General features: G+C 38.3%; 1 protein-coding gene across 5 annotated transcripts in view; it reads right to left on the bottom strand.

Annotated features, from left to right (window-relative positions):
• LOC101165429 (anion exchange protein 2) overlaps nt 1-17614 on the bottom strand; it is a 43538-nt gene extending 25924 nt beyond the window's left edge. The window contains exons 1-4 of one of the 5 annotated variants that reach the window (XM_023949975.1): nt 17527-17614; nt 17291-17438; nt 10194-10263; nt 4730-4883 (exon numbers count right to left, since the gene is read on the bottom strand). In XM_023949975.1, the coding sequence (XP_023805743.1) occupies nt 4730-4780 (51 nt within the window). In that variant the 5' untranslated portion in view covers nt 4781-4883; nt 10194-10263; nt 17291-17438; nt 17527-17614. Of the gene's footprint in view, nt 1-215; nt 333-4729; nt 4884-10193; nt 10549-10702; nt 10773-17290; nt 17439-17526 lie in introns of those variants that run through there. The other 4 variants (XM_023949977.1, XM_023949976.1, XM_023949974.1 and 1 more) reach the window with 4 other exon arrangements.
• Between the last annotated feature and the right edge of the window lie 1098 nt (nt 17615-18712).

The raw sequence follows: 18712 nt of genomic DNA, 5'->3' as shown, positions 1-18712 counted from the left end.
TAAAGTCTTAACGCGCAACAGCTAGACTGAACATTAACCAGCGCAGAAGTTCACGAAGAGGTTAAATTTACCTGGACGGCCAGAGTTGGCTCATGTAAAGGCTCAGAAAGTCTGTATTTGCACAATTTGAAAAAGACAGATAGTAAATAGAATGACGCCCTCCCACGTGAACATCCCTTCCATCCAACCTGAGTTCTCAAAGAAGTCAATCTCACCTTAAATTCATACAGGAAGTCCATGAGATTAGCAGGTGTGTCACAGAAGCCAATCAGAACAAATAAAGTATCACAATGTTCGTGTTTGTTCTTCCTCTGTTTGAGTAAAACGCTGAAAGCTCTGTGCGGTCTCGGACTCCTCTCAGTCCCCGTCACGTGACCAAGGTCGGGCCTCTCGGTAGGAAGACATTATTGGAATGGTCAACAGCTTCTCAACACCCTGAAGGATTATGTGAACACTCCCTGGCTGCACATGCACCCGGCAGCGTGTTGAAAAGACAATCATTAACTTGGTGGAGTTTGAGCCAAAGATGAAAGCCAATAACTGCTAACTCATCTTTTCACCGCGCAAACAGTTTTACCTGCACGTTCTTCATATTAGGGCTCATAAATCATTGTTAGCTTTAGATGTATTTGATCTGTCCTTTCAAAAGCAAAAGGCAGCAAAGAATTGATCCACTATGTATAAAAACACAAAGGTTGTGGAAAAGCCTCAGAAAAAGAAAATTAAAATCCTTGGAAAAGACGATGTTTAAGTGCAATTCTGATTACAATAAACATGCGTCTTCACATGAAAGTTTATCGCTCTATGAAAAGCCTCCAGATGATCCATTATTTTTAATATGGAGCCTGAACCTGCAAGGCAAAGTCACACCACTGGCTAAGGTGACCCTGAACCATCCTTCTAGCTTGGGTCCTGGCTGTTTTGGATCTGATTTACAGTGGTACGTAACCAGTCAGCCACCAATTGTGCAAGTTTTCCCACTTAAAAAGATAAGAGAGGGCTAATATTTTCAACATAGTTATACTTCAACTATGAGAGACAAAATGAGAAAAGAAATCTAGAAAAATCTCATTGCCTGATTTTTTAAGAATTTATTTGTAATTTATTTGGTGGAAAATAAGTGTTTGGTCAATAACAAAAGGTCAACTACATACTTTGTTATATACTCTTTGTTGGAAATGACAGCAGTCAAACGTTTATAAGTCTTCACAAGGTTTTCACAAATGGTTGCTGGTATTTTGGCCCATTTAGTCCTATTATACACGCAATTGGGTTAAGATTAGGATTCAATTACACTTAAAGCAATAAAATCAATGAAAATAGATATTTTCTACAGCAGTTTTTATTTGTCAAACCACAAAAATGCCAATTATGTGTATTTGTCCACTCTGATCATGTTTTGATCTATCGTTAAAGCTTTCACAGCTGTTTTACGATTATGATTATGCTGTTCTTGGCTAAAATAAAAAAATACTTTCGTATTCTAGAACATAGTTTTTGCAGAGCGGCAGGAGAGTTGTGGGCGGCACCGCTGGAGGAGAGTATGCCAGGGCTCATTTTTCCATTATCCCTTTGTTTTCACCCTCCGCAGCTAGTTTACAGCACCTCACAACCTCAATTGGCGAGCAATATCAGACCTATCCACCGTTACAGTCTTGAGACAGATGCCAGCTCAGACAAGACAAACAAAAACGTACATCTACAGCAAGTGGATGCATCAAAATGGAAGCTTGTGGCCTGCCGACTGATTCGTACATAAGAACTACAAACTTTTCAAACTGCCTTTTCTGTCTGCTCCTCATTCTCTACATTTTTTATAAATAAATAAAATATACTAAAACTCAGTTTTAATCTTAGCTTTCTTTATATATGTCGTCCATCATGGAAAAATGGTACAAGAACATGTTAGAAACGCAAAAAACAAAATGTTGGGTATTTAATGTGTGCAAATTGGAAGCTTCCTTTTATTGGAGTTTATATTATCAACATCTCTTCTTAAGGCCTTAGGCACATGCACCCGTATGGGGTTTGACCCGCTGTGGGTGCTGCAGGATTTTGGGTTGTTCGGGGTCGTACAGGGGAGCGGACGTCATGAAAAGGGATCCTACTGTTGTCTTGCTTGTGGCAAGCGTATCCTGTAGTATTTCAAAGACAAATGAAAGTTGCACGCACTTTTAATGCTGTCGTATGGTGCGCTTACGCTACATGCTAACTGTTTGTGGGGTGCAAGGAATAGCGTTTTAACCCCCGCATTCGAGTGCTGCACGCACAGGGCTGTGCAGGTGATACCAATGAGTTCTATCGCTAGAGGAGACGTCACGTGGTTCCTCATGGGAGGAGAGCACCGCCATCTTGGTGAGGTCAAGTCACTGCTGCAGTGCATGCATGTGAACACATTTTTTGCAAAATGCCAGTTCATTGTGCGAGTTTCAAATGCCAAAATCGGAGAAATTAGTCCACGAAGGAGGAAGGCATATCATTTCACAGGTAAGTACTATAATTTTTTTCTTTTAATGCTGCAGGGGCTTCATTAATAGAACACATGTTGACATGCATGATGCTGCAGGGCTATTATCAACATGCTGCATGATGATGTACGTAATATTTGCTGTTGACATAAATGTAAACTTTATTTTGTTAAACCTATATACAGTATACTAGGACTAGGCTATTATAGTAATATAGATTTATACATTTCTGACTCAGTGACTGAACTTTTCTTGCAGTTTTCCAATGGATTCAGGAAAAAATGGGCCTTAGCTGTCAAAAGAGCTAACCCAGATGGATCACTGTGGTACCAACTAGCAGTACAGTCTGGCTGTGTTCAAAACATTTTGTGGAAACAGATTTGATAAGAGGCCAGACTGTTCGCTTGAAACCCGACACCATCCCATCTGTGTTACACAAAGTGATCACTCACATGAATTAGTATAAATCTATTGTTTTTCTTTGGGGTTTTTTAGGTAAATCTATTGTTAACTGTTGGACTTTTTGTTGACATGTTATTTATTTATTTACTTATTACATTATTATTATTTATGGACTTATTATTTATTTGTTGTTATTTATTATTTTTATTGACTTACTATTGATTTATTATTATTATCTATTATAATTATTGACTTATTGTTGGCCTTTTCTCAATAATTTAAATGAAATATCAAAGAGGTCCAAAACTTCTAAATGTTTAGAAATTATTTTTAAAAATTATTTGTAATAATTTTTTTATTTGTAAGAAGTCCTGCAACTATGCATTTTTTATTAAAGTTTGAGCTTTTTCTCTTATTTAACAACAACAAATTATGTATCTATATATATTATATCTATATATTTATAAATATAAATATCTATAAATATATATATTTATATTTATAAATATAAATATATAGATATGTATTTTAAAATAGCTACTTAGATGCCACTAAAGGCTATAGAAAGCATTGTCATGTGGGCGCCGATGACCTCACCAAGATGGCGTCGCCACCAGTGGCCGGCTTCTCAAGCAGCCGTGTCTCCTCTAGCGATATAACTCATTGGGCGATACGTAGGACGCCGTAGGATGCCCAAAACACAAATAAATGATTGGACTGATAAAATCCATTCTTAGATTTATCTATGCTTGTTTGTTAGCGTATCTTAACACAAACACACCAGTACAGATTTGTCAACACCTAAAATAATCCTAAATTTGAGACCTTTTGTTGTATAACTCAAAACTAAAATGTTTACACTTTGCGTTGTACAACAACAACAACAAATCTGCTTTTACTGGTTCAAGAGTAGATGATGCAATGATTTTCACCTGAGTAACAATGGACGCCGTGGATGCATAACTAAACTTCCTCACACCTTCTCATCATGCACATGAAATTGCTTTTACTTCCATTGAATGAAAAAAAAAAAACATTTCTGACACAGAAGAATGTGCAGGTTGTCAGCGTGATCACATAGTTGTGCAATATTTGGGAGGAAGCAGGACAAAACTGCAATGCTAAGTGAAAGCAGTCGTTTCCTAAACTGCTGTTGAGTAGATAAGAGAGCAGCTGAAGTGAACATTGGGAGCATCAATGATTTGTGGGGGGGGGGGACAAAACTGTTTTCCCACAGGAACTGACCCACGGATAACCCTTAACGTGCATAAAAGAGCGTAAGAACTGCAGAAAAACCCGGTTGAATGTAAACTTGTGCTGGTATTAGTTTAGGAATGCAGTCAAGCGCAAGTGGTCCTGGGAATCTCCAGCCATTTAAGGTGGATTTTTCTCCCCCTTGGGTTTTTTATGCAACTGTTACCTTGTCTTAATCATTGGATGAATTTGAGAACCTCTCAAGTTGAAGGGTATTGCTTTTTTTGACCGCTCTGATGCTCTCATGGCTTTAACGGTCACAGTTATCATCTCCATCGCTCTGCCAGAAAATAGAATTCACTTTTTAATACATATTTCTCAATTTCCAACAGAGAAGTTTAGGAGAATAGGAAGAAAATAGTTTACCATCCATTACATTGAAAGAAGCAGCAGCAGTTTTAGCAATTTACTAATTTAATTGCATGTCTGGAGTAAATTGGCTGAGATTAGATTTGATGCTTTTCAAAATAAAACACCTTCATGTCAGGGAGCAGAGAGGAAGCTGGTGCAGAGAATATTCTGCACAGAGAAAATGGAAAACAAAACTTCAGACCCGCATTCTGGTGCTCTGCAACATCATTAACTGCTGATTAAGCAGGACTTACGCTCTGAACGGAGGATGCCACTGCGCTCGTGGTTCTGCTGGGGTTGCTCATGGCTCCACAGTGGAGGTCCGGGGAGATGAAGCTGGTTCTGACTGGTGCGGCTTTAGCCTTTCTCTTGCTCGCTGGGACTCAGACAGCTTTTGGGCAGCATAACCTACAGACCAAAACAGATCAAAGAGCACAAGTGTGTGATGTGGGAAACTGCAGAATGTAAATTGAAGTCCTGAAGGACAGAAATGCTAAAACATTCCAAAGTTTATGTTGTTTTTTTGTTTTTTTTTGGTTGGTTGGTTTAGTCCACTTTTCCTCTTTCTGGGTGTCTTTTCTGCAACAAAACAGCAGCTACAGAAGCTAAATTCCCACAGGGACTATGGCGTCTGATCAGAAGAAAAACATTTAATCCTGGTCAAAGCTTTTCTTTCAGTAATGCAACGTACAGTTGTTGGTTTAGCCTAATACGTACAAGACGTGTTTGCAAGCTAGTCAAGAATGAAAACAATGTTAAGTCCTTCAAGGAAAATGGTGAAACTCCTGGGATTGGAATATTAGATCGTATTTACCATTGAAATACATTAAATCTCTATTGCAAACATTTTTTTATTGATCCGTATGAAAGCGCTTTGACCGTATAAATGATTTAAGTTGGTCTACAAATAACACGCTATATGATATTAAACGGAGGAGTTTGTCGATTAAAATCAGGTTATTTATAAAGCATAAACATTTAAATTTTCAAGTTTAAAACCAAGCCGTATGTTACAGCATTGAACCGAATCATGGGGAAAGTGAATTGTTGCATCCCTACTGCATACGTTGACATGTGTGTTGTGCTAAATTCCATATGGCTAATTTTGTTTAATCACATAGTAAAACCCAAACCAAAGTTTTTTTTATTCCTGTCACTTTCTTATTAGCAAATAAAACATGTTTATTTTCTGAATTTTTTGTTTTTTTGCAGTTATATAAAACACAAATCCCACGTCAAACCGAAACAAAACTGTGACGCAGAAATCGAGCTTTGAAATGGATAATAGAGAAAGTGAATCATTGTATCCCTAAAGGATTTTCTATTCTTTTTAAGTACAAAGTTCAACCTCTCACACACACACAAAAAAACTCTGACAAACTACTCAGTATTTTCCATCCTGTTTAGAAGTGCTGCGTAACTATTATAAAACCAGGTTTTCATACGTTAAATACATTGAAGACCCACTACGATTATCTTTTAATTTAATGTCAAAGCATTCCCAAAGTCCTCTTTAATTACGATGATGCTGTTTTTAGGCTAAATCAAAAACCTGTGCCGTTTTCTAGGACATAGTTTCTGCAGAGCGACAGAAGTTATTTGGAAATTCGCCTTTGAGTTGTGGGTGGGACTGTCAGGGTGGAGCAACCCCGCCCTCATTCCCTTTACTGTTGCCGAAAGCTCTCGGTTTACATGCTCCCCAGCTAGTTTACAGCCCCTCACATCCCTAATCCCAATACTAATAATTCTGATCCAGATTCCAGCTCAGAGGAGGAAAACAAAGACCTTCCTGGATCTGTTTGTCTGTAAGTGGATGCATCAGAATGGAGCAGAGCAGGGAGCTTACTGCTCACCCAGCCGATTTTCAATGTCACAAATATATTTTTAAAATGTAATTTTGTTGTAAATAAATTTGAATAAAGAAATACTCAGAAATCCAATTTGAAGCTTAATTGCCTTAATATTTGTCTTCCATCATCAGAAAATGTTAAAAATGTTAAAAACACCAAAAAACATGTTTTTTATTGGAGTGGGTCTTTAAATACAAGTTTCAAACTAACACAAATAAAACATTTGAATTCCTGAAAATTCCTCCAAATCTTCCATACTATGCACGGTTGGAATTCTAAAACCAGGTGTTTGTGCGTTAAATATGTTAAATGTACAAATCTTAAATATTAGAAACGTATGAATTCACAGTATATTGATTTGAAACGTCTCAAATTTATAAATTAAGGTTTTTGTCAAATCTCTTTGCTCTTTTCTATAGAAACTAAACTAAACAGTACAGATAACTTAAACGGTAAACCAGTATGGGTTAACCCCTTCACCCTGTGTGCCGCTAATTTGGAGCTTTCCATTTAATCCAGCACTCCGCTTAATTTAGCATTACCTTGAACGGAAAGAAAAACATGTAAACAATTAGGAGAATAAACAATTTATCATTTTAAGGTTTATTTGGACAGGTTCATTTATGCAAAATATAGGTTTAAAGGTAAAAAGAGGAGGGAAGTCATTCTCTATTATGCACTCATGTCATTTTTATTTTAATTCTACATTGTAAAGTAAATGTATAGTTAGATTTCCCATAATAATTATCTTTTTTTGACTATACCTTTTTATAAATAAACAAACTTTTATAATCTTTGTAAATCTGACTGCATATTTACCCACAACTGAATTTATTTAAACAGAAAATAAGGATTAGGTTAAAAAAATGGAGATGACCATTTTTCCCCTTAATTACTTTCTGGCTTTATTAGCTTTATAAGATTTGTTCTTATCATAAAGCAAACAAATGAGTGGATTTGATCTTAATTGAGGAAGAAAGAGTTTTATTAGAGGTTTATTAGTTATACTAGTTTTGTTTTTCAAGCTTGCCGCTCTTCATAAACACCTAACGATCACAAAAAAACCATTGAGTTTGATAAGAAGAAGATAGCGGAGCTCCTGTGCAGCAGAATGATCTGATAAGCCATGGAGCGAGCCTCAGCCAAGTGCTGCTGATCCTCCGAGGGTTCGGTTTTACGAGCAACAAGTGTCACAAATGTTTCTGTTTGGTCAAAGAGCAGAACGATTATGCGTTTTTTGGTCAAACTCCATCAAATCATTGACATCCTTCAAAGCAAAGAAGCAATCTTATCTAGCCTTTGAACACATTTTTTAAAGGATCCAAGTAATGAAAGTATTATAAAAACAGATTATTCTAAAAGGATTTAGACTTCTGCTAGTAATATATGTATAAATTTAAATATTTCCGCACCAAAATGACATGAACTCCAGTTCATAAAGTGTTTTTATCAAAACAAAAGAGCTGGTAATCTTCAAAAACTCTCAGTAAACCAAGAACCTGAAGCCTTGGAAGAGGCAGGCTGGCTCCACAGGGATAAAGTTTCAGATCCCCAGGATCCCAGGTGAGAACCATGGGAACCTGCTCATCCACCTTGGGGCATGTCCGTAATAAAACCGCAAGAATAACAATAACCCTAAAAAAATAAAATAAATAAATCAACGTAAATCTGTTTTTGAGCACGCTGGGAGTGAAATAAAAGTTATTTGTGGATGAAAAGTAATATTTTTCTGCACTATCTGGAGCAAAATCTTCTGACGGGGAGCTGAAAATAAAGGGAACTAGCCGTTCCTTGTGTAACATCTGAAAGACCACAAGGACAGGGATGAATGCTGACGGTGCAAAGGGAAGTGAGGAGCAGGAACGCTTGAAAAAAAATCACCCGCTGCTTAAATGAAACTTTAAAAAGACAAGAACGTCAAAAGAAACAAATGTTTTTTCCATTTTTGTGGTGGAAAAGGAGAAACCTGTAAAGACTGGAGCTGCTCTGGGCTGTTCCTCCAAACTGCAGGGATCCAAAGTTTAAGTCTAGAAGCTTTTATGAGTCTGAATAAGCAGATTTTATTGAAGATTAAATGCACCCCTGAGATGCTTAGATTCAATTCACATGAATTTAAAGCTGACAGTTTCTTGTTCTGCTGCAAAAGGTCCGTTCTGAGAATCCTTAACCTGCTGAACACACTGAAAACATGTGTCAGAGGGCGGCGTTAGGTTAACAGTTCAGTTCCTGTTTCCTAAGTGCCTTAAATGTATTTCTAACTTTTCCTCAAGAAGCTAATATATTAGATATTTAGCAGCAACACTGGAGTGATTTTTAGGAAGTGTTTGCCTGCTGGTTAACTGCTTACATTTATTGGAAAATCTCTTTTTTTTTAATTTACATACCTTTACAGGAAAAAAAAACAGTTTTAAAAAGGAGGTTTATTTTAACTTAACACAGGAATTGATATTGATGTTGTTGTTTGTGCAAAACTCTCCATATTATTGTTTAACATCAGTTTATGCCAGCAGACATGAATGACAAAGCCTGAATGTGAAGCTTTACCTCCGGATGAAATTGCAAATGTGGGATTTAGAGGGAAATGCGCAGAATGATGAGCTGCAGAAATAGAAACATCTAACTTAACAACCAACCCCCCCATAAAAAAATGTGTTTTTGGCGTTTTTAATGTGTTCTTGTGGCATTTTTCTGATAATTGAGGACATTTATAAAAAAGTTTTAAAAAAAAAAGGTTAAAATTGCATTTCTCAGTATTTCTTTATTCATATCGTTGTGAAGTCGTTTGAAAAAGATCTCATTTGTGACATAGAAGATACGAACAAGCTCGTTGCTTTCAAGCTCTCAGCAACAGAGAGGGGAAGGGGGGCGGGCTTGCTCTGCGTCAACAGTCCCCCCCACGACTCAGAGGTGAATTTCTAATGAATTACTGGCGCTCTGCAGACGCTATGTTCTAGAAAACGTCCAAGAGATCAACCCTTTCTTCCCTAAAAGAGGAAGAAAGGAGAAATCAAAGTTTCATATTTCTGACGTTTTCATCCAACAATACAGGAGTTTTGAGGGTTTCAGGTGATCAATAAGATTTTCCAGCAACATTTAACGTCATCCTATGACTTTGAGATATAGATAAGGGGCAGTCGGACGGCTGGACTTGAACTCACGACACCCTTGAAGTAACCCGGGCTGGGCATCAGCCTGCACCACAAAACTGCACGCTCATCTTCCAAAGAGACGGCATAATTAAAGAACAGTTGTTTGTGCAAATAAAAAGCCAGAAAAGACAGAATTAGAAACTTGACTGCGACGTCCAGACCTCGTAAAATCGAAGGCTGGTTTTGTTTTAAAAGCAGGATAAACCCATTTAAGGCAGTGATTTGGACTAAAAAAATGATTTTTTTTGTGAATTTGTTAATATTTTCTCTGCTGAAGTCAATTATCATCCGTTTGGGACCTGCAGCAGGGAAATGTAAAAAATAAAATAAATACTTTCAGGAAACTTTTAAGGAGATCCAAGTTTTTCAGGTACATGACTAATTTCACATGGATTTGTCTGCCATGGCTTTCCCTCTTGTGGCGGGGAGAGCGTGCTGTGCTGCTAAAACCCAGCGGCTGGTCTCAAATATTTAACCTGCAGATCATGTCAGCGTTTGCCAACAGGTGTTTATTTGTGGTTCGATTCCGACAGTCCTCACCAAAAACCTTAGAGAACACAAAAAGGCGGCAAGAAACATTCAGAACAATTCGTCCTAACCGTTCCCTGCTGCTCGGATCAACTCAAAGAGACAAATAATTACACAAACGTCTGACCCATGAAATGGGTTGACACCTTAGAAAGCAAATCAGATGGAAGAGATTTGTGGTTTTACTGTACCTTAGTGTGCTTACTGCAGAAAAGCCAGCGCAGACATTGTAGTGCAATTCTGAACTCTGCAGTGAAGGGGCTGGTCAGAGTGCAGGGCAAAAAACAAACACAGAAGACGGATAGACACACAAAAAGAAATGACAGTTAGCAATGTGGATAGTGTCCGGTGTTCAAATGCTGCTCTGCGTCCCCGTCCAGCCGAGCGCTCCCTCAGACCAGCGTGAACGGACTGATAAGAGCGGCCTTCCTCCTCGGGATTATGTTTCCTCCTCCAGCCTGCTGACAAGTAGCCATGTGACTCCGACAGCCCATTTAACAGTGAGTCAGAGGCTGCTGGTCAGACGGAGCGTGTCTGATCCCCGTCACTCGCACACACACACAGGCTAAAAGTGGACGTCCAAACATGAGGATGTTCAAACATCTGTACTTCCAGCTTCCTTCTCTGCTTCCAGAGTCTGACCTTACTTTAAAAATCACATTGACATGCTTCAAACCAGAATAAAACATCAGGTGGTTACCATTCTCATGCGAGTACGTTAAATCTGCAGGGTGGACTCGAAAATGCTGATCCGACCACATTCCGCTTTAAAAGACTGCCTGTGCATCAGGTGAGAGAGCGAGTGGACTAGAGAGACTCTTTTCTGGTAAATAATTAAACATGCTTGTAACTAATTCACCGCTGTCATAACATCCATATGAAAAAAACAAAAAAAAGGGTAAAATAAAGGTAAACCAAGTAATGGAAAACTGATCAGTTTATTTATTTTTTATAAAGACCCACTCGGATGAAAATTGTGTTTTTGGTGGTTTTTAACATGTTCTTGTGGTAATTATCTGATGATATAAAGAAATGTATGTATTTATTATTCTTCATTCAAGTCATTGTGAATCAGGAGCAGACAAAAACAAACGTTTAAAAAAAATCTTATTTGTGGCGTAGAAAATACGCAATAGACGGGCCACAAGCTCCCTGCTCTGCTCCATTCTGATGCATCCGACTAGATCCATCTACGTCTTTGTTTTCCTCGTCTGAGCTGGACTCATTTTTTGAATCGTTAACATAAAAAAACAAAACTAATGGATTACATGGGATCTAACCGCCGACCACTGGCCAACCTGCTCAACCACTGCCGCCAGATAGGTTAGGGTAGGTTGCTAGGGCGGGGTTGTGATGGTAAGCTAGCAGGTGATGGCGTAAACAAATGGATGATGGGAAATGGGGGAGGCTTGCTCCACGCCAATAGTCCTGTGAATTTCTTTTTTTCCTGTCCAACAACTGAGCAAACTGATTAGAGCTGAAGGCCTTTTTTGCGTTAGACTGGTTTTACCAAAGTGTAAATTTGTATAAACCCCTTTTTGTTTTTTTATTGTTTTTTATTTAGTCCTGTGTATTTCTAATGAACTCCTGCTGCTCTGCAGAAATCATTTCCAAGAAATTTGATATTTTTATTGATTGAAATCTGATGCATTTATTGATTTATTATTTGGTTTTCTGTGATTTGTATTGTTACTTGTTTTTTCTTCTGAGCTGCCATTACAGGTTAATTTCTCCCCTGTGAGATAAATAAAGTTTTACTTAAATTCTTAATTTCAATTTGTTTTTTTTTCTGTTTAAACATTTGTGCAATTAAAAAAAAAGCATTTTATCGACCTATCTAGGTATAAAGTATTTTTAAATCCAAACGAAGTAGCATTTTTTACCATTTACAAGTTATCAACTAGTTTTTGGTGAAACACAAACAATTTTTTTTCCCTTTTTCCTTATTTGGGTTTAAATGAGTAGAAAAAAAAATCCAAGTCGACTTTGTGACCCTGCATGTCACAACACGGAGGCTGGTTCAGCAATGAACAAACATTACAAGGAGGGGCTCTGTGCTAATGACACAATCCATCATACCCAAAGGCGAAAAAAAAAGGCGACTAGATCTGAACTGAAGCGTAGGAGATCTATACGCTGCTTTTCTATTTGCCAATAATAAAGTGGTGCATTCCACATGAGCTTAAAGACCATAGAAACAGCCGGCGTGTGCCACATCCCTGGGGTTCTGCAGAGTCACATGCATGTCTCGAGGGGAAAATAAATGCATTTAAAGCAGCTAAAAGCCTAAGCCCCCTTCTAAGTGTGGGGGCTTTCCTCCGTATGCTGATAATAGCTTTATCCGCAGTGGTCGGCTATATAAAGAAGTGTGACTATACGTGCAGGAATGACTGACAGATTCTTCAGCAGATGACACATTTCGTTCCAGCACTGGGGTTAAACAGGAAGTTTGCTCATTTATTGCATGATTTCAACTTGGTGAAATAACTTCCAACGCCGGCCTTCCCATTAAAAGACATGAACATTTATAAATAACCTTTTAACGTCCCATTTATGTCCCACCCTCAGCTGTCTTGGCTTTTATTCTGAAGTGGCGACACGTTTTGGAGGTTCTCCCTGCAGCTTCCTGTTATTCTTCTGTCCATTCAAACCTAAAACAAGCAAACTGGACCTTTCACATGTAAAAGTAAGAATGGTTCCGCCCAGGACCAGAACAATGGCACCACAAAAGCCACACAAATGAGAAAAACTCACAGAAAAGTTAGAAACCTGTTTGGGTTTTCCACAGCTTTGGGTTGATGTTTGCGATTTCCTCTGAGTGCCGTTTGCTGGAGCACCTTCCAACCCTCTCAGTACGCAGATCCCCCCCCCCCATCCACTTTATCTTCACCCACAGTCAACAGCTGGAACCCTCGCCCATCTTTATCTCACCGTCTGTCCAATCAGATCTTCCGGGCGCCAACGGTAACGCACGTGGCTCAGACCACACCTGGGATCCAGGAGGCCGCTGAGCCGTCACTCCCTCACATAACGCATGGATGGAAAAGCAGTTTCCACACCTAAAGCAGGCTGAGGGAAAACCAATCAACTTTGATTATGACTCCAGAGAAGGTTTTCTGTGTAAAGACTCCTAGAAGAATGACTAACCGCTGCTAGAAGAGAGTTCCCATGGGAACCAGTGGCATCAGATAATGACCTGAACATAACCTGGAGGTTCTGAATGAGCAGGTTCCTCGATCAATGGCGGAATTGTTTTTCCTCCAGGATCCATCAAGCTCAAATTGCAAAAGGGTTGTTTGAGCATGAGACAAGGTTTTCACACGTCCATCCTGCTGAGAACATTTGGGACGTGCAGAGTCCAGCCAGAAGTCCAACATTGCATCGTCTCAGACATAAATCTGTGTCGTCGAGCTTTAGATCCTCGTTTCAGGGTTTTAGGTTTGATTTTAGTGTCACATAAATGATAATAAAAGCTTTCATTCCACCTGTTGCCTCTTTTTTTTCAGTTGCTACTCAGGATGGAAAACCATTAAAGTGAATCTACCACAGGACTCACTCCTCACACGAAGTGAATGAAATCTTAACGCAGCCAAGTCGCTGCTCGTATTTGCATGCGGAAAAGTTCAAATATCCCTCGCAGTGTCAACCGAAAAGCCATCCGCTGAGGTTGTAACGAAAGCCGTGTCAGCAGCACAACGGCGACTTGTTTCAGGACAATCCTTCAATTGTTCCGGCGGGCTTTCTTCTGCCGTCTGTGCAGAGAACAGAGCGTACAGCGGGAGGGAAACGCACGTCTTCTGGGACCGTGTGACGCCGCGTCGCATAATGACATTTGTGAAGCCGTTTGAGGCTTTCTCCTGGGTTTTTTTTTTGTTTTTCCTCCAACCAGAGTGATCATCTCATTGAGAAGATGATCAGCTCTGGTGCTCTGACTGAAGGACCACACAAGACCTTTACGTTTTTAAAAGAGAATGCTTAGCCTTTCTAGGAAAATCTGACCTTTCACTGCACTTTTGTGGGACGAGCCCCGTCAGACCAAAGCCCAAACCAGTACCCACACCTCAGCAGAAGCAAAACAACTATGCAGCTTTGACATCATGAATAGTCATATTTAAGCTCCGTAGACTTAAGAAATAATCAGGAATAATGCATCCATAAGCTCCAAGGGCAAAGGCATCGCTTCTCCTCGGTCCCTCAAAGAAAAGCAGTTCTTCATTTCCTAAAAAAAAAAAAAAACTTTCTGGCTTGCAGGAAAAAACAGAAGTTGCATTTAAACTATGGAGGAGAAACCAGGAAGAACTTAAGAATGTAAACAAGGTTCAAATAATAGTGTTTAGCTGGAGACTAATAGTAAGTTCTGTTCATTTGCAAGAGGTAAAATAAACAAAAGGGAGCAGAAAAAACATAACTGGGCACTTTTTATTCTCTTCTGCCTGACAAAGCAATTCTGGAAAGGAATGTGGTGACACGCTGATCTACCGTTTTGGCTTGAACGTTTTTTTTTTCTTCATTTTGGCCCCTGAAGCAAAATGTTGTTCACTAAATATTTGACATAGTTTAGCAAGAAAGAAAGAAAAAAGAGCTTTAGAAAGCCTTTACAGCTGTGAATGAACGGGATGATGCTCAGTTTTTAGCCACAATTGGAAATGAACAGCTTGTTTTGCCGCCTTGCATCACGGTAAAGCACCTTTAAATAACCCGGAGCGTGGCTGGAGAAGACATTGGAGTGTCAGCAGGAAAAAAGAAAACATCCTTCCTTTGTCCTGCTGAAGGGGTAATTATCAGACATGTTGAGTAGGGTCCTTAAAAAGGGCAGAACCTGAATAAATCCTAAAGGATTGAATGGTCATCAATGTTCAAAAACACGTAGCGGAGCTGTTTCGTTTGAATTTAACTGTAGTTTTACCTTCAGTTTTAAAAAATAGTTGATAAAGTAAATAAAAACCTGAATGTTTGGATAAAATCTGACCCCAAACTAGATGTTCTTTGTAAGTTTGTGACTTTGGTCCGGATTGCTGGGGCTTTAAACACAAATTAATCACTCCACAGGTCATTTATTTATAATTATGCCGTTTTTGGCCCAAATCGAAAACCTCTGTCATTAGGACATAGTCTCTGCAGAGCGGCACCAGTTCATCAGAAAATTTGCCTCCGAGTTGTGGCCGTTGGCACAAAGCAACCCCTGCCCCAGTCCCCGTCACCCATAACTGTGGGCTCTCTACACTCTCTCGCTTAGAGCCCCTCAAAACCCCAACCAAACATTACCGTTGGAACAAGAATGGCGAGCAAGATTGGGAGTTTGTGGCCCGCTGAGTGTATTTTCCAAGACACAAATACAATCTTTTTTTAAGTTGCATTTTCTGCTCCTGATTACCAGTGATTTGAATAAAGACTCAAAAATGCAATTTTAAGATGAATTTTCTTTACATTTGTCCTCCGTTGTCAGAAAAAAGCTACAAGAACACGTTAAAAACATTATTTTCATTTCATTTAAGTTTGTGCACTTTAATTCCCTAAAATCTGCTCCTTAACAGACCTTTTTTATAGGTGAGAACTCTGGAGCGCATTAGATGTTAAACAGATGATAAAAGGGAGGGCAGCTAAGAGATTGCTAACAAATATGGGATAAATCAATCATTTTTACTGAATTTATTAGTAAATTAGCTACAAAATCAGCAAAGTTGCAGCGCTAAACCAGAACCAAAAGCATACCGGCGCACGTATTTGGTTTATGCATGACAATCTACATTTACTGATATTATTAAGAGATATTTCCTACAAAAGAGAACAGTCTTTGTCTTTGTTAAGAATAATCTTGGCTTTTCAATAAACTCACACTTAAGAAAAATAAGAAATGACTTTCATTTTTACTTTACCTAATAGCAGATAAAAATTACTTTCAGTACAAAAAAAACAAACTAAACTAATATTTTTATTTGTTTTTAATTCACTAAATCTTACTTTTTTATGTATTAATTTGAATTGCTTTTTACTTTTACACTGAGAAGAACTTTGTGATTTTATCTGTAAAAAGTGCTTTGTAAAGTCTTCATTGTCTTCAAATAGAGAAACCCTCTCAAATTTTCAAATTAAAAGCCCATCAGATCCTACTTTTCCATGATATTGTCTTTCTCTGAGAACTTGTTGAATAAAGTCAAAATAAAATCAGTCTCAAGAAAGCCGGACATTTCCAAATTTTTTTAGATTTCAAAATAAAATTAGCACAAAAGAGGAAAGCATTTTGCATTTGGTGGGATAAAACAAGAGCCTAAGGCAACAAGAGAATTAGTTTGAAAAGCAAATAAACAAATGACACTTTAAAAATAATTTTCCTGACAGCTATTTTGTTAGGTTTATTTCAAAAAAACAAAACAAACTATTTTGCAAATACAAACCTAACTTTTCTTGGCAAAATAGTGTGACTTTCACAAAGATTGTACGCATCTAAAAGAAAAATAGTGATAAATTCAACTTTTATTGTTTGTTATCATAAAGGGACCTTTATTTAAGGCTTTACACTCAAAAAAAGGAGCGGAAAAGCTTTAAAAATAATTGAGTTTAACAGAAACGGAGGCAAAGTCCTAAAAACAGACACGGTTCTGTGGTGGAAATAACTGCACAGGTTGGGTTTGTTGCTGCACAACAACAAGCAGGAGTTAAGTCATCATGCAAAGAGGAGCCACACACAAACACGCCAGCAGCTTCTCCTAGAAAGGATCCCGTTGAAGACATTTTCACCTGCCAGAAACATATGGGTCCTGCAGGCTTCAGTCTTTTGAAAACAATGGAAACACCGATAAGCATGCTGGCAAAACCAGGGTTTTTATTAAACGCTGGTTTGTTGTTTATGGTTCTGGGTCATTGCAAAAGCCACTGGGGGGGGGGGGGGGGGGGGGGGGGGGGGAAACAAACGTGTATATTTAGATGTTTTCAGAAAAATAGAAAGAAAATACCAAAGCTCTCCAGAGACAGAGCTGTGTAAACTATGACACCCAGTGACCTGAGAAACAAAAGACTCAATGGAGCTCCTGTTACAACTGAGCACTGAATGAATGAGTAAGAGCCTCCGGAAGCTCTTCAGACTTACTCTCACTTCAGGATATGAGGCAGAAATTTAGCTTTTTTTTTTTTAGTTTAAAGTCAGAAAAAATGTCATGATTAAATTAGGGGGGGTGTCTCTAGTATCTAGCTAACTTTAATAACAAATGCTGATAACGTCTTCCAAGTCCGTTAGGTGAAAATTAAAGAGAAGACGCACAATTTGAGCACGTTTTCCCTCAAATGTTACCTGTTTAACAAGCCCGGAAACAATGCCAAGTCATCCAACGGTGACAGTCAGGAGGAGACACTTGTGTGCATGTGTGGCAGTAAACTAGTTGTCAATGGTGAGCCTATTCACACAGAGGACGGCGTCCGCGGCGACAGGGACTAAAAGGCTTCAAAACACAAAGCGGGATTAAGGTTAACATGTTCATGATGCTAAACCCCTTGGAGAATCACTAAGACGTTTACTTATTTACTCACCGGTGCCTGGTACTCCCGTTAAACTCGGAATAATGTCTTCACTGTCCGTCAGGCACAGCTAACACTACTTGCTGTTAGCCCTTCAAATTAAAAAAAGAATATTGACATGACAAACCGCTCGGCTCCCATTAACTATTCTTGTCTTGTTTCGAAAATATTTGGAATAAAAAGAAATTTTTTCTTCAAATACAATAAGGTGAAATTCTATTCGTAATAATTTACAAATGAACAGTTCTGCTTTTAATTTGAAGGTTAACCAAGAAACTTCCGCTTTGCTTCAGGTTCTGTCTGGAAACTTTCGCCACTCGTGCGCATGCGTAAACTATGGTTTACCTCTTATCCTCAGGGTGTCTTTCCGTTACATTCACTATCGCAATGAAAAAGATGTTGAAAAACTGTATTCCACCCCCAACAGCTTAACTTTCCTTAGCATTTGTAGCTGCTACCATTTCGTTTATACAGTTAATATTGAAATTAGTAATAACATTTTTCACTTTTTTCGTCTGTGTTTAATTTATTCATCTTATTTTACATTTAGGAAAGTGACTTAACTTACGGTCTAATCGATTCTCAGTCTCAAATTTTGTTCGTTGTTTTCATTATTTTACAGGGTAAGAGCAATATTTGACTTTTAGCATTAGCATATACATTTTAAAAGGAGTGTGAATAAAAATGAAGTACGTGCCTATGCAATTTAACAGAACAGGTGGGCAATGTGGTTACAGTTTATGTCACCGCAACATTGTGGTTTCATTTAGAGAAGAAGACTGCCCCCTGCTGGCAGTTTGCTGCAAATAAATGAGTTAAAGTACAAGACTTATTGACATTCAATAAAGTTCAACTTTCTTTTTTTTAAATAATTAAACGTCTCTGTTTGGTTCTTCGTTATTGCTATTTTTTCCTTTACTTTTTACTAGTTTTCTTTTTGTGTAAATAAAAAAAATGAAGATTGATGTTAAATGATCGTTGAAAGTACTTATTTTCTGTTATCTATTTAAATATTCTTATCAGGAATTGTTGTTACAATTGCTGTTTGTTTGGCTCTTTGGTGTTAAAAAAGAAAAAGAAAATCCCCCTTCACGCTGTTCTGAAAAAAATAAATTTAATTGGTTATTATACCTGTCAATCATCAAGGAGTGGGCGTGTGTTGTACTCTTCGTGTGCTGATTGGTTAATTTCCGTGTTG

The sequence above is a fragment of the Oryzias latipes genome, chromosome 20 (genome assembly GCF_002234675.1).
Source record: "Oryzias latipes chromosome 20, ASM223467v1".
Classification (NCBI taxonomy): Eukaryota; Metazoa; Chordata; class Actinopteri; order Beloniformes; family Adrianichthyidae; genus Oryzias; species Oryzias latipes.
This window is presented reverse-complemented; position numbering and strand designations above follow the sequence as displayed.